Below are 15,320 nucleotides of genomic sequence, written 5' to 3' on the forward strand. Positions count from 1 at the left end.
CATCCCCATGCTTCCTTTGTAAATGATGTCTGAGTGTTGGAGTTTGCCCCTGGCTATCTGTAAATTATGTCTGAGTGTTGGAGTGTACCCCTGGCTATCTGTAAATTATGTCTGGGTGTTGGAGTGTGCCCCTGGCTATCTGTAAATTATGTCTGAGTGTTGGAGTGTGCCCCTGGCTATCTGTAAATAATGTCTGAGTGTTGGAGTGTGCCCCTGGCTATCTGTAAATAATGTCTGAGTGATGGAGTTTGCCCCTGGCTGTCTGTAAATGATGTCTGAATGTTGGAGTGTGCCTCCTGGCTCTCCATAATTAAACAAACAAGAAAATGATCTGCTTAATATTAGAAATGATTTATACTTTTGATACTTAAGAATATTTAAAAACCAAATACTTTTACTCAAGTAGTATTTTACTGGGTGACTTTCACTTGAGTCATTTTCTATTAAAGATGTCTTTACTTTTACTCAAGTATGACAATTGGGTACTTTTTCCACCACTGCTGCTGCAATATGGAGGGAGGAGGAGACTGTTGGTGATAATTATTGAGTCAGTGCATAAAGCACTAGAGTGCAACAGATGGAGGCTCACTGAGAAGAGCACGTCATAACAAGGTACACAACATGACCAAATGTATGTGGACACCTGCTCGTCGAACATCTCATTCCAAAATCATGGGCATTAATATGGAGTTGGTCCCCCCCCCCCTTTGCTGCTATAACAGCCTCCACTCTTCTGGGAAGGCTTTCCACTAGATGTTGGATCATTGCTGCGGGGACTTGCTTCCATTCAGCCACATGAGCATTAGTGAGGTCGGGCACTGATGTTGGGCGATTAGGTCTGCTCACAGTCAGCGTTCCAATTCATCCCAAAGGAGTTTGATGGGGTAGAGGTCAGGGCTCTGTGCAGTCAAGTTCTTCCTCACGATCTCATTCAAACCATTTCTGTATGGACCTAACTTTGTGCACGGGGGCATTGTCATGCTGCAACAGGGAAGGGCCTTCCCCAAACTGTTGCGTTTAGATTTCCCTTCACTGGAACTTAGGAGCCTGAACCATGAGAAACAGCCCCAGACTATATACAGTTGGCACTATGCATTGGGGCAGGTAGAATTCTCTTGGCATCAGCCAAACCCAGATTAGTCTGTCGGACTGCCAGATGGTGAAGTGTGATTCATCACTCCAGAGAACATGTTTCCACTGCTCCAGGGTCCAATGGCAGTGAGCTTTACACCACTACAGCCGACGCTTGGCATTGCTTATGGTGATGCTTGTGTGCGGCTGCTCGGCCATGGAAACCCATTTCATGAAGCTCCCGAAAAACAGTTATTGTGCTGACGTTGCTTCCAGAGGCAGTTTGGAACTCGGTAGTGGAGTGTTGCAACTGAGGACAGACGATTTTCAGAGGTACTGATCTGTGAGCTTGTGTGGCCTACCACTTCGTGGTTGAGCCGTTGTTGCTCCTAGACGTTTCCACTTCACAATAACAGCACTTACAGTTGCCCGGGGGCAGCTCTAGCAGGGCAGAAACTTTACGAACTGACTTGTTGGAAAGGTGGCACCTTATGACATTGCCACATTGAAAGTCACTGAACTCTTCAGTAAGGCCATTCTACTGCCAATGTTTGTCTATGGAGATTGCATGGCTGTGTGCTTATAGACCTGTCAGCAACGGGTGTGGCTGAAATAGCCGAATCCACTAATTTGAAATCGGGGTGTCCACATACTTTTGTATATATAGTGTATTTCTGGATAATGTATAGTGGTGGACCTCCCTAGATGGCCCTTCCTAGTGACTACCTGATACTTAGCCAATATAAGCTAGTTACTGAATTCTAAAATGGCACACATGACTAATCATGTATGCGTTTCAGCCTCTAAGGAAAGAGCCCTTAGTTCACAACTAATCACTGAAGACTTTATTAACGGTTTATAAGGAAATGAATGGAAATCCTGCAGGGGTACTGTAGGTCCCCGAGAGAAAGGTTGGCCCAGTGACATAGAATGATATGTAATAAATCATTATTATATACATATTATGTGATTTTATCTCTAGAAGATGGTCAGCCCTGGTGTAATGGGTTTGCTGGCGGATGGGTAAAGGGAGGGTGTCTAAACCAGTCTTGGTGTAAAGAGCATTGGGCCTGTCTTAAACTGGTCTTGGTGTTTGGGGACAGGAAGTGTCAGAAGCGGTCTTGGTTACGGCTGGGTGGTGGAGGGCCTAAACAGGCACGGGGCTGGGTGTTTGGGGACAGGAACAGGGGCTGTCAAGACTCTGGCCACACCGCCAGCAGCAGTAATGGTCCTGGTGCCACGCCCGGCCATCTGCCCCCTTCTTGTAGTCCTCACAGAAGATCAGCTGCAAACAGGAGGAGAAAAGATAGGATGTGTTTAAGGGTTCTTTATTGTATAAAATGTTTCTCTATGGAACCAAAAAAAAAAAAATCCACCCTAGACACAGATCAAAATACTGCAGAGATATTATGTCTGACTGCAGAGATATTATATCTGACTGCAGAGATATTATATCTGACTGCAGAGATACAGCATCTCTCCAGGCAGATAGAGCATCTCTCCAGCCAGATACAGCATCTGCGGTTATCTCCCCATAGAATCAGAATGAATAGAACTGACGTCCCTCATTCAATCATTGTATTATGTCTAGTGTGTAATGTACAGTGTATTTTGTGTACAGCAGTACTGTGTCTCAAAGACAATTTTCCCGTTGGGACATTACATTTTAGTCATTTAGCAGACGCTCTTATCCAGAGCGTTTTTTCCCCCCGTACTGGTCCCCCGTGGGAATCGAACCCACAACACCGGCGTTGCAAACACCATGCTCTACCAACTGAGCCACACGGGACCTTAATGTTCATCCTATACCTATTCTATTTCCATGAGTCTCCCCTCACCTCGTCAGACCCTGAACAGCGTGGTCTGGTGTCTCCCCTCACCTCATCACATCCTGAACAGCGTGGTCTGGTCCTCTGGCAGTAGTGTCTTCCACAGAGCAGCTCTCCTTCCCTCCTGCCCCCCCCCCCTTTCCTCTCCGCTCCGCTCCCTCCCTCCCTCCACCTCTCACCTCATCACATCCTGAACAGCATGGTCTGGTGTCTCCCCTCACCTCATCACATCCTGAACAGCGTGGTCTGGTCCTCTGGCAGTAGTGTCTTCCACAGAGCAGCTCTCCTTCCCTCCTGCCCCCCCCCTTTCCTCTCCGCTCCGCTCCCTCCCTCCCTTCACCTCTCACCTCATCACATCCTGAACAGCATGGTCTGGTGTCTCCCCTCACCTCATCACATCCTGAACAGCGTGGTCTGGTCCTCTGGCAGTAGTGTCTTCCACAGAGCAGCTCTCCTTCCCTCCAGTAGTACACTAGATCCACCAGAGCCTCTCCACACTCTGAACACACGAAGCAGGTCGGGTGCCACTGCTTGTCATAACCCGCCCACTCTGCATAGACCACAGGACTGTCCAGGGGGGCGAGCTCCCCGCAACCACTGCATTGCTGTAGGAGGGGAGAGTCGAGGGAGATATGGGGGGGGGGGCAAAAGTGAAAGATGTGGAATAAGAGGGAACAGGGGGAGAAAACACAACTCCGTTGAGCAAACTGACACCGCAGGAATGGAGGGGTGGGGGGGGGTAACCTACTAGCCAGCATACTGTCCCATCCACACAACATGATGGTGGTGCATCGTCCTCTCTCACAGCCCACATCACTACAGCAACAGCGCCAAAGCCAAGCCCGAAACGTGGTGCATTCCTGTTATGATATAAGCAATCAAAGTCAGATGTTTAGTCAGCTTTTAATTGTTTTCATAATGCTCTCCGTCTGTCTGTTTGTCTCCGTCGTCCTCTCTCGTAACGATGGCCTGTATGTACTATATCTCTCGTAACGATGGCCTGTATGTACTATATCTCTCGTAACGATGGCCTGTATGTACTAGATCTCTCGTAACGATGGCCTGTATGTACTATATCTCTCGTAACGATGGCCTGTATGTACTAGATCTCTCGTAACGATGGCCTGTATGTACTAGATAGAAGATTTTAAGATTAAAAAGACAGCGTTCTCAATGAAGCCACAATGACAAATCAGTTGAAAATAAATGTCAGCGTACAGTCACTTTGTAGTGAGACTAACATCCGAAGGAAAAGGATTGTCCACACTTGAGCTGATGTAACCGATGTGAAATGGCTAGTTAGTTAGCGGTGGTGCGCGCTAATAGCGTTTCAATCGGTGACGTCACCCGCTCTGAGACTTGAAGTAGGGTTGCCCCTTGCGTTGCAAGGGCCACGGCTTTTGTGGCGCGATGGGTAACGATGCTTCGTGGGTGTCAGTTGTTGATGTGTGCAAGGGTCCCTGGTTCGAGCCCAGGTTGGGGCGAAGAGAGGGACGGAACCTATCACTGTTACATTGATGCTGTTGACCCGGATCATTGGTTGCTGCGGAAAAGGAGGAGGTCAAAGGGGGGGTGAGTGTAACCGATGTGAAATGGCTAGTTAGTTAGCGGCGGTGCGCGCTAATAGCGTTTCAATATGTGACGTCACTCGCTCTGAGACCTGAAGTGGTTGTTCCCCTTGCGTTGCAAGGGCCGCGGCTTTTGTGGCGCAATGGGTAACGATGCTTCGTGGGGTGTCAGTTGTTGATGTGTGCAAGGGTCCCTGGTTCGAGCCCAGGTTGGGACGGAACCTACACTGTCAGAGACAGAGAGAGAAGCAGAGAGAGAAAGAGACAAAGGCAGAAAGACAAAGACACAAAGAGAGAGAGAGAGACAGACAAAGACAGATGGAGACAAAGACAGAGACAGATGGAGACAGAGAGAGAGACAAAGACAGAGAGAAGCGGAGACAGATGGAGACAAAGACAGAGAGAGAAGCAGAGCGTGAACAGAACTCCTACTCCCACATTTGTAGCCAGCACGGTTTATTCAGATGATATTTTAACAGGGCATAAACACATCCTTTCCTAGCAGCTGAACACAGACGGCCTCAATGAGTCATAAATCCTTGGTTTTATCACTATCCACAAAGGCACTTACTAGGGTGAAAAGACAAGGGCCCTACAGGCACTGGCAAGGTTATGTCCCAAATTGTGCCCTATGGCCCTGGTCAGTCAAAGAGCCCTATGGGCCCTAGTCAAACAAAGAGCCCTGGTCGGTCAAAGAGCCCTGTGGGCCCTGGTCGGTCAAAGAGCCCTGTGGGCCCTGGTCGGTCAAAGAGCCCTATGGGCCCTGGTCGGTCAAAGAGCCCTATGGGCCCTGGTCGGTCAAAGAGCCCTATGGGCCCTGGTCGGTCAAAGAGCCCTATGGGCCCTGGTCGGTCAAAGAGCCCTATGGGCCCTGGTCAAAAGTAGTGTACTATAAAGGGAACCATTTGGACCTCAGTGTGTGAAGACAACCCATTCACCACTTCTGTCTAGTGGGTTCAAGGATCCTAATTGGGTTTTGCCCATCTTCAGTGTCGGATGTATTGAAAAAAAAAACAGTAACTACATGTAAAAAAAAATAAAAAATCTGTTTTGGAGATGACGTTTTCATCTGACAGCAACGCTAGAAGACGTGTCTCATGACCGTTTCAGATGCGAACTACTTGCATCCATTTGCTGTATATGCTTGTTACCAAAATGATTGTCCACAATACAAAATGATCCCCCCCCCCCAATTTTTTTTCTTTTTTTTTCTTGTCATAATCCTAGACTATAGTGTAACTGTCAATCTGAAAAGGCTTGATAGACATTGTTTTGTAATGTCCATTTGGTATTTGGCTATTTTATTAGGATACCCATTAGCTGTGGCAATAGCAGCAGCTACTCTTCCTGGGGTCCACACAGAACATGAAACGTGATATAATACAGAACATTAATAGACAAGAACAGCTCATGGACAGAACTACATACGACGCATCCGGAAAGTATTCAGACCCCTTGACTTCTTCCACATTTTGTTACATTAAAGCCTTATTCTAAAATTGATTGCAATAATTTTTTTTTGCCCTCATCCACACACCAAAAACAGGTTGACATTTTTTGCAAATAAAGACAGAAATACCTTATTTACGTACATATTCAGACCCTTTGCTATGAGACTCGAAATTGAGCTAAGGTGCATCCTGTTTCCATTGATCATCCTTGAGATGTTTCTACAACTTGGAGTCCACCTGTGGTAAAATTCAATTGGACATGATTTGGAAAGGCACACACCTATATAAAAAAGTGACTAGTTTCAGGAAACTAGGCATATGTCGTAAGTCACAACTTCACAGGAGAGGCATTTGAATGTTTATTTTTTCAAAATATATAAAACGTTAGCCATGGAGAATTGCAAAATGTGTTGCTACTGCTCTCAATAACATTGCTGCCCTGAATTTATCAACAGGCGCTATCGAGAAAGGTCAGTGGAATAAAAGTTGTGATGGACTACTTTCATGAGGACGATTCTTATGACATCACAATCAGTGTGAACCAAGTGACTTGACACAACATTCCAAACAAGCTGTACAAACAAAACGGAAACAACACAGGACGTCTTATTTAATGAAAGGGGTTGCAGTCTGCTGTGAGGTGTTTATCCATGTATACGGGTAAGAGTCTAGCTACAGTTTCACATATTATACATTTCTAAATTTTGTCAGAAAGTTGTTTTCATTGCAAGTTAAAGCTTAAAATGGTTAGCTAGCTAACTAGCTAACGTTAGGTGGCTGGCTCTCTAGCTAAAATTACATGCATGATCTGTGTTGTAATAGTATCTCAGAAAATCCATTTGCATTGCTAGCTAACATTGAACCTATTCGGGTAACTTTAGCTGGCTATGACAATCGGTTTGTATTGCTAGTACTCTATGGATGGGGATTATGGTTCACTGTTAGCTAGCTAGCTAGCTACATGTCTAAACAAAAGACCAAGTTAACCTGTTAGGGCTAGGGGGCAGCATTGACACGGCTGGATAAAAAACATACCCGATTTAATCTGGTTACCACTCCTACTCAGTAACTAGAATATGCATATACTTATTACATATGGATAGAAAACACCCTAAAGTTTCTAAAACTGTTTGAATGGTGTCTGTGAGTATAACAGAACTCAAATGGCAGGTCAAAACCTGAGAGATTCCTTTACAGGAAGTGGCCTGTCTGACCATTTGTTGAACTTCTTTTCCATCTCTATCATTTACTAAGGATCTCTACTCTAACGTGACACTTCCCACGTCTTCCATAGGCTCTCAGAGCCCGGGAAAAAACAGAATGTCGTCATTCCAGCCCCAGGCTGAAACACATTATCGCCTTTCTCAAGTGGCCCATCAAGAGACACTAGCTTATGCGCGTGACCCCGACCGCCCCCGCCTTTGGGATTTTTTCCTCTGTTTGCCGAAAAGGAGATTCCCTGTCGGAATATTATCGCTTTTCTACGAGAAAAATGGCGTAAAAATTGATTTTAAACAGCGGTTGACATGCTTCGAAGTACGGTAATGGAATATTTAGAATTTTATTGTCACGAATTGCGCCATGCGCGCGACACTTCTTTACCATTTTGGATAGTGTCTGGAACGCACGAACAAAACGCCGCTATTCGGATATAACGATGGATTATTTTGGACCAAACCAACATTTGTTATTGAAGTAGCAGTCCTGGGAGTGCATTCTGACGAAGACAACAAAAGGTGATGAAACTTTTATAATAGTAAAGCTGATATTGGTGAGTGCTAAACTTGCCGGGTGTCTAAATAGCTAGCCCGTGATGCCTGGGCTATGTACTTAGAATATTGCAAAATGTGCTTTCACCAAAAAGCTATTTTAAAATCGGACATATCGAGTGCATAGAGGAGGTCTGTATCTATAATTCTTAAAATAATTGTTATGCTTTTTGTGAACGTTTATCGTGAGTAATTTAGTAAAATGTTAGCGAATTCCCCGGAAGTTTGCGGGGGTATGCTAGTTCTGAACGTCACATGCTAATGTAAAAAGCTGGTTTTTGATATAAATATGAACTTGATTGAACAAAACATGCATGTATTGTATAACATAATGTCCTAGGGTTGTCATCTGATGAAGATCATAAAAGGTTAGTGCTGCATTTAGCTGTCTTCTGGGTTTTTGTGACATTATATGCTAGCTTGAAAAATGGGTGTCTGATTATTTCTGGCTTGGTACTTCTGCTGACATAATCTAATGTTTTGCTTTCGTTGTAAAGCCTTTTTGAAATCGGACAGTGTGGTTAGATAAAGGAGAGTCTTATCTTTAAAATGCTGTGAAATAGTCATATGTTTGAAAAATTGAAGTTTTTGTATTTTAGAGGAGTTTGTATTTCGCGCCACGCCCATCATTGGATATTGGAGCAGGTGTTCCGCTAGCGGAACGTCTAGATGTAAGAGGTTAAGGGGGTGAATAGTTATGCACGCTCAAGTTCAGTTTTTTGTTGTGTAAATCAAATGATACAACCCCCCCCCCCCACAAAAAAAAAACATATTTTAATTCGAGGTTGTAAGGCAACAAAATAGGAAAAACGCCAAGGGGAGTGAAGACTTTCACAAGCCACTGTATTAATGTTATCTGGTGTTAGCAAGTTATTGATTTCATTAACAGTCTTTTTTAAGCCTACATACATTAGGATGGGCTATTTTCAGCCCTTTCCTGGGCAGTTTATCCTCTCTTGGGTAAGGGGCAGTATTTTCACGTCCGGATGAAAAGCGTGCCTGTAGTAAACTGCCTTCTACTCAGGCCCAGAAGGTAGGATATGCATATTATTAGTAGATTTGGATAGAAAACACTCTGAAGTTTCTAAAACTGTTTGAATGATGTCTGAGTATAACAGAACTCATATGGCAGGCAAAAACCTGAGAAAAAAATCCAACCAGGAAGTGTGGAAATCTGAGGTTTGTAGTTTTTCAAGTGATTCCCTATCCAATATACAGTGTCTGTGGGGTCATTTTGCACTTCCTAAGGCTTCCACTAGATGTCAAGTATTTAGAATGTTGTTTCATGCTTCTACTGTGAATGGGAAGAGAATAAGAGGTCTTGGAATCAGATGACTGAGAAAATGACATGAGCTCAGTGGCTCGTGCTCCCGTGAGAGTTATGTGTTCCTTTTCCTTTTTGAAGACAAAGGAATCGTTCGGTTGGAATATTATGGAAGATTTATGATGAAAACATCCTAAAGATTAATTCTATACATCATTTGACATGTTTCTACGAACTGTAATAACTTTTTTGACTTTGTCTGAACTTACTGCGCGAGCACAGTGCATTTGGGTTACTCTACTGAACGCGCGAACAAAAAGGAGATATTTGGACATAAATATGGACTTTATCGAAACAAATGAACATTTATTGTGGATTTGGGATTCCTGGGAGTGCATTCCGCTGAAGATCAAAGGTAAGTGAATATTTAATGCTATTTCTGAGTTTCGTTGACTCCACAAAATGGTGGGTTTGGTTTTGTGACTGAGCACTGTACTCAGATTATTGCATAGTGTGCTTTCCCCGTGAAGCTTTTTTGAAAATCTGTCACAGTGGTTGCATTAAGGAGATGTTTATCTATAATTCTTTGAATAAGTTGAATATTTTATCAACGTTTATGATGAGTATTTTTGTAAATTGTTGTGCTCATTCACCTGCAGTTTTGGAGGCAAAATATTTTCTGAACATCACGTGCCAATGTAAAATGGGGTTTTTGGATATAAATATGAACTTTATTGAACAAAACATACATGTATTGTGTAACATTGAGTCCTAGGAGTGTCATCTGATGAAGATCGTCAAAGGTAGTGCTTAATTTTAGCTGTATTTCTGGTTTTTGTGACGCCTCTCCTACTTGGAAAATGGCTGTGTGGTTTTTCTTGTTTAGGCTCTGTCCTAACATAATCTAATTTTATGCTTTCGCTGTAAAGCCTTTTTGAAATCGGACAATGTGGTTGGATTAAGGAGAAGTGTATCTTCAAAATGGTGTAAAATAGTTGTGTTTGAGAAATTTGAATTATGAGATTGATGTTTTGAATTTGCCACCCTGATATTTCACTGGCTGTTGATAGTGTGTACCGCAGGTGGGACGCTAGCGTCCCAGATGTCCCAGAGAAGTTAAAACTCGTTTTTCAACCAATCCACAAATTTCTTGTTAACAATTTATAGTTTTGGCAAGTCGGTCAGGACATCTACTTTGTGCAGGACACAATACATTTTTCCAACAATAGTTTACAGACAGATTATTTCTCTTATAATTCACTGTATCACAATTCCAGTGGGTCAGAAGTTTACATACACTAAGTTGACTGTGCCTTTAGCCTCTATGGGCTAGGTGGGACGCTTGCGTCCCACCTACGTAACAGCCACTTGCAGCCTGTGGCGCGATTTTCAAAACCTTAAAAATCCTATTACTTCAATTTCTCAAACATATGACTATTTTACAGCTATTTAAAGACAAGACTCTCGTTAATCTAACCACACTGTCCGATTTCAAAAAGGCTTTACAACGAAAGCAAAACATTAGATTATGTCAGCAGAGTACCAAGCCAGAAATAATCAGACACCCATTTTTCAAGCCAGCATATAATGTCACCAAAACCCAGAAGACAGCTAAATGCAGCACTCACCTTTGATGATCTTCATCAGATGACAACCCTAGGACATTATGTTATACAATACATGCATGTTTTGTTCAATCAAGTTCATATTTATATCAAAAACCAGCTTTTTACATTAGCATGTGACGTTCAGAACTAGCATACCCCCGCAAACTTCCGGGGAATTCGCTAACATTTTACTAAATTACTCACGATAAACGTTCACAAAAAGCATAACAATTATTTTAAGAATTATAGATACAGACCTCCTCTATGCACTCGATATGTCCGATTTTAAAATAGCTTTTTGGTGAAAGCACATTTTGCAATATTCTAAGTACATAGCCCAGGCATCACGGGCTCGCTATTTAGACACCCGGCAAGTTTAGCACTCACCATAATCATATTTACTATTATAAAAGTTTGATTACCTTTTGTTGTCTTCGTCAGAATGCACACCCAGGACTGCTACTTCAATAACAAATGTTGGTTTGGTCCAAAATAATCCATCGTTATATCCGAATAGCGGCGTTTTGTTCGTGCGTTCCAGACACTATCCGAAATGGTAAAGAAGTGTCGCGCGCATGGCGCAATTCGTGACAATAATTCTAAATATTCCATTACCGTACTTCGAAGCATGTCAACCGCTGTTTAAAATCAATTTTTACGCTATTTTTCCTCGTAGAAAAGTGATAATATTCCGACAGGGAATCTCCTTTTCGGCAAACAGAGGAAAAAATCCCAAAGGCGGGGGCGGTCGGGTCACGCGCATAAGCCCAGAGTCCCTTGATCGGCCACTTGAGAAAGGCGATAATGTGTTTCAGCCTGGGGCTGGAATGACGACATTCTGTTTTTTCCCGGGCTCTGAGCGCCTATGGACGACGTGGGAAGTGTCACGTTAGAGCAGAGATCCTTAGTAAAAGATAGAGATGGAAAAGAAGTTCAAGAAATGGTCAGACAGGCCACTTCCTGTAAAGGAATCTCTCAGGTTTTGACCTGCCATTTGAGTTCTGTTATACTCACAGACACCATTCAAACAGTTTTAGAAACTTTAGGGTGTTTTCTATCCATATGTAATAAGTATATGCATATTCTAGTTACTGGGTAGGAGTGGTAACCAGATTAAATCGGGTATGTTTTTTATCCAGCCGTGTCAATACTGCCCCCTAGCCCTTTAAACATCTTGGAAAATTCCAGAAAATTAGGTCATGGCTTTAGATGCTTCTGATTGGCTAATTGACATCATTTGAGTCAATTTAAGGTGTACCTGTGGATGTATTTCATGGCCTACCTTCAAACTCAATGCCTCTTTGCTTGACATCATGGGAAAATCAAAAAGAAATCAGCTATGACCTCAGAAAAAAAAATCTAGACCTCCACAAGTCTGTCATCCTTAGGAGCAATTTCCAAATGCCTGAAGGTACCACGTTCATCTGTACAAACAATAGTACGCAAGTATAAACACCATGGGACCACGTAGCCGACATACCGCTCAGGAAGGAGAGGCGTTCTGTCTCCAAGAGATGAACATACTTTGGTGCAAAATGTGCAAATCAATCCCAGAACAACAGCAAAGGACCTTGTGAAGATGCTGGAGGAAACAGGTACAAAAGTATCTATATCCACAGTAAAAACGAGTCCTATATCGACATAACCTGAAATGCCGCTTAGCCAGGAAGAAGCCACTGCTCCAAAACTGCCATAAAAAAGCCAGACTTCGGTTTGCAACTGCATATGGGGACAAAGACTGTACTTTTTAGAGAAATGTCCTCTGGTCATTTTGATGAAACAAAAATGGAACTGTTTGGCCATAATGACCATCGTTTTGTTTGGAGGGAAAAGGGGGAGGCTTGCAAGCTGAAGAAAACCATCCCAACCGTGAAGCACGGGGGTGGCAGCATCATGTTGTGGGGGTGCTTTGCTGCAGGAGGGACTGGTGCACTTCACAAAATAGATGGCATCATGAGGTTGGAAAATGATGTGGATATATTGAAGCCACATCAAGACATCAGTCAAGAAGTTAAAGCTTGGTCGCAAATGGGTCTTCCAAATGGACAATGACCCCAAGCAAACTTCCAAAGTTGTAGCAAAATGGCTTAAGGACAACAAAGTCAAGGTATTGGAGTGGGTGTCACAAAGCCCTGACCTCAATCCCATAGAAAATATGCGGGCAGAACTGAGAAAGCGTGTGCGAGCAAGGAGGCCTACAAACCTGACTCAGTTAAACCAGTTCTGTCAGGAGGAATGGGCCAAAATGTACCCAACTTATTGTGGGAAGCTTGTGGAAGGGTACCGAAACATTTGACCCAAGTTAAACAATTTAAAGGTAATGCTACCAAATACTAATTGAGTGTATGTAAACATCTGACCCACTGGGAATGTGATGAAAGAAATAAAAGCTGAAATAAATCACTACTATTATTCTGACATTTCGCATTCTTAAAATAAAGTGGTGATCCTAACTGACCTAAAACAGGGAATTTTTGAAAAACTGAGTTTAAATGTATTTGGCTAAGGTGTATGTAAACTTCCAACTTCAACTGTATACATATGTTTCTAATGTCCTCTTCAAGTGCTGGCTTTTCACCCACAGCGACCAACCCACCATTCATTCCAATCTTAACTCCTGTATGTGAACTTTATGGTTCAACATAATTAAAAAGTGAAGAGAACTAAGCATTTGTAATATGAATGTCAAAACAAAAATGAATTTTCTGTTAAAAAAAATAATTTAAAAAAATCCAATTATTCTTGTAGGAAAAAAATATCTCCTTCAAAGTCCAGGGGTGATGAAAGAGAAAAGTAAGGAATTGAGTAATGAAAGAGAAATGTAAAGTAGCCTAAGAATTGAAAGGCTTGGAGTGGGTTGGGAGGCTCTTTAGAGCAGGAAGAGCCTGAGGATAGGTGAGAGATGGGGTCAAAACAGACCTGGGTTCAAGTAGTATTAGAAATAATTTAAAACACTTAATCTGTGCTTGATTGAGCTTGCCTGGCTTAATGGAACCAATAGAATAGTTACTCCCAAAAACTGCAAACCATCTAACACGTAAAGCAAACACTCCTGTAAATATTGTAGTTAAAATGAGACTTACATATTCACTTTTACAGCAGTCAGTCCCATTGGTGGTAGGAGTATAAATAGGGTCTGGCTGGACAATGAGACTTACATATTCATTTTTACAGCAGTCAGTCCCATTGATGGTAGGCGTATCAACAGGGTCTGGCTGGACATTGGTGGCCTGCCCATTCCCAGTTCCGTTCTTCTGCTTATCTCCTTTGACGACGGGCGGAGGGTTAGCCCCTCCCTCCCCAGGAAGAGCCACCTCCCCTACTCCTAGAGCCTCCTCCTTGTAGCGCTTCATGAAGACAGACATGGCCTGGAGCTGGTGGAAGGAACAAGACCAACGATTGGAGAAATAAGCGTTCAGTCTATATGGTGTATATTCCATCTTCAACTATGGTTTAATGAATGTAATGTTTATTACTGCTAGTGAAGCTTAATATTTTATTAATTAAAATAACATACATTTGACATGATTTTGTTAACATAAATAATGGGTAGCTGTCTGCACTCTTTAGAAGGTTCTTCGTATCAAATAGTGTGTGGGTTTGAACATAAGAACCCGAGTGAAGAGACGGAGCACACTATCCAACATGTGGACAAATCCAAAAATGGAGGATTTATTTATTTGAAAGGACAAGAAGTGTATCAAATCAAATTCTAACCTGATCCTCTGGTAGTGGCCCGTGGCACTGGGAGGGGTCCTGATCGTAGACAGGTAGCTGTCTCATCAGCTGCCTGCGCCGGTACATCGCTCCCTCAGTCCCTGCTACAGGACGCTTTTCTTCTGGAAGCAACTCCATATACAGCATTGCCTGGAAAGGAGAGGGAGAGAGGTAGGGATGGAGAGAAGACAGAAAGAGGGAGTAAGAAGAAAGAGAGGGAGAGACAGAGACACAGAAGTAGGGACGGAGAGAAGACAGAAAGAGGGAGTAAGAAGAAAGAGGGAGAGAGAAGTAGGGACGGAGAGAAGACAGATGGAGTAAGGAGAGAGAGGGAGAGACAGAAGTAGGGACAGAGAGAGGAGAAAGAGAGTGAGTAAGAAGAGAAGACAGAAAGAGGGAGTAAGAAGAGAGAGAGGCCAGGAATCCCAAACCACCCCCCCCCTCATATCAACTCGCTCTGAGGGCCCCCCCCCCCCCCGCCCTCACCCCGTTGTCACATGTTGCTGACAAAACTCTGAGAGACTTCCAGAGTGGTGAGGGGCTTCCAGAGTGGTGAGGGGCTTCCAGAGTGGTGAGGGGCTTCCAGAGTGGTGAGGGGCTTCCAGGGTGGTGAGGGGCTTCCAGGGTGGTGAGGGGCTTCCAGAGTGGTGAGGGGCTTCCAGAGTGGTGAGGGGCTTCCAGGGTGGTGAGGGGCTTCCAGGGTGGTGAGGGGCTTCCAGGGTGGTGAGGGGCTCCGTTAAACCCATCACTTTTGGGGGACACACACCTGACTTGAATGATGCAATTAATGTTCCACTTTTAAACATTAAAACAAAATCATGAAATTCAAAATGAACAACCCCCCCCCGTGTCGTTTTACAGGATATACACAGAGTACACCAAACATTAGGAACACCTTCCTTATATTGAGTTGCACCGGCAACAATAGCAGCAAATCTAACGTGTCCAGACAAGTATTTTTGTTACTTTTAGGAGCTGGGTCCTGTAAAATACTTTGAGAGTATTGCTTGAGCTAAACGGTACAGGTAACATCTTTGATTAGTT

At 43.4% G+C, this 15,320-nt stretch overlaps 1 protein-coding gene across 1 annotated transcript in view; it reads right to left on the bottom strand.

Annotated features, from left to right (window-relative positions):
• Positions 1-1,901: 1,901 nt before the first annotated feature.
• The window catches only part of lmcd1 (LIM and cysteine-rich domains 1), a 30,642-nt gene continuing 17,223 nt past the window's right edge, over positions 1,902-15,320 (bottom strand). The window contains exons 5-8 of the mRNA XM_014134099.2: positions 14,277-14,426; positions 13,718-13,933; positions 3,290-3,505; positions 1,902-2,356 (exon numbers count right to left, since the gene is read on the bottom strand). Coding sequence (XP_013989574.1) covers positions 2,219-2,356; positions 3,290-3,505; positions 13,718-13,933; positions 14,277-14,426 — 720 coding nt within the window. The 3' untranslated portion in view covers positions 1,902-2,218. The remainder of the gene's footprint in view (positions 2,357-3,289; positions 3,506-13,717; positions 13,934-14,276; positions 14,427-15,320) is intronic.

This window comes from Salmo salar, chromosome ssa12 (genome assembly GCF_905237065.1).
Source record: "Salmo salar chromosome ssa12, Ssal_v3.1, whole genome shotgun sequence".
Lineage (NCBI taxonomy): Eukaryota > Metazoa > Chordata > Actinopteri > Salmoniformes > Salmonidae > Salmo > Salmo salar.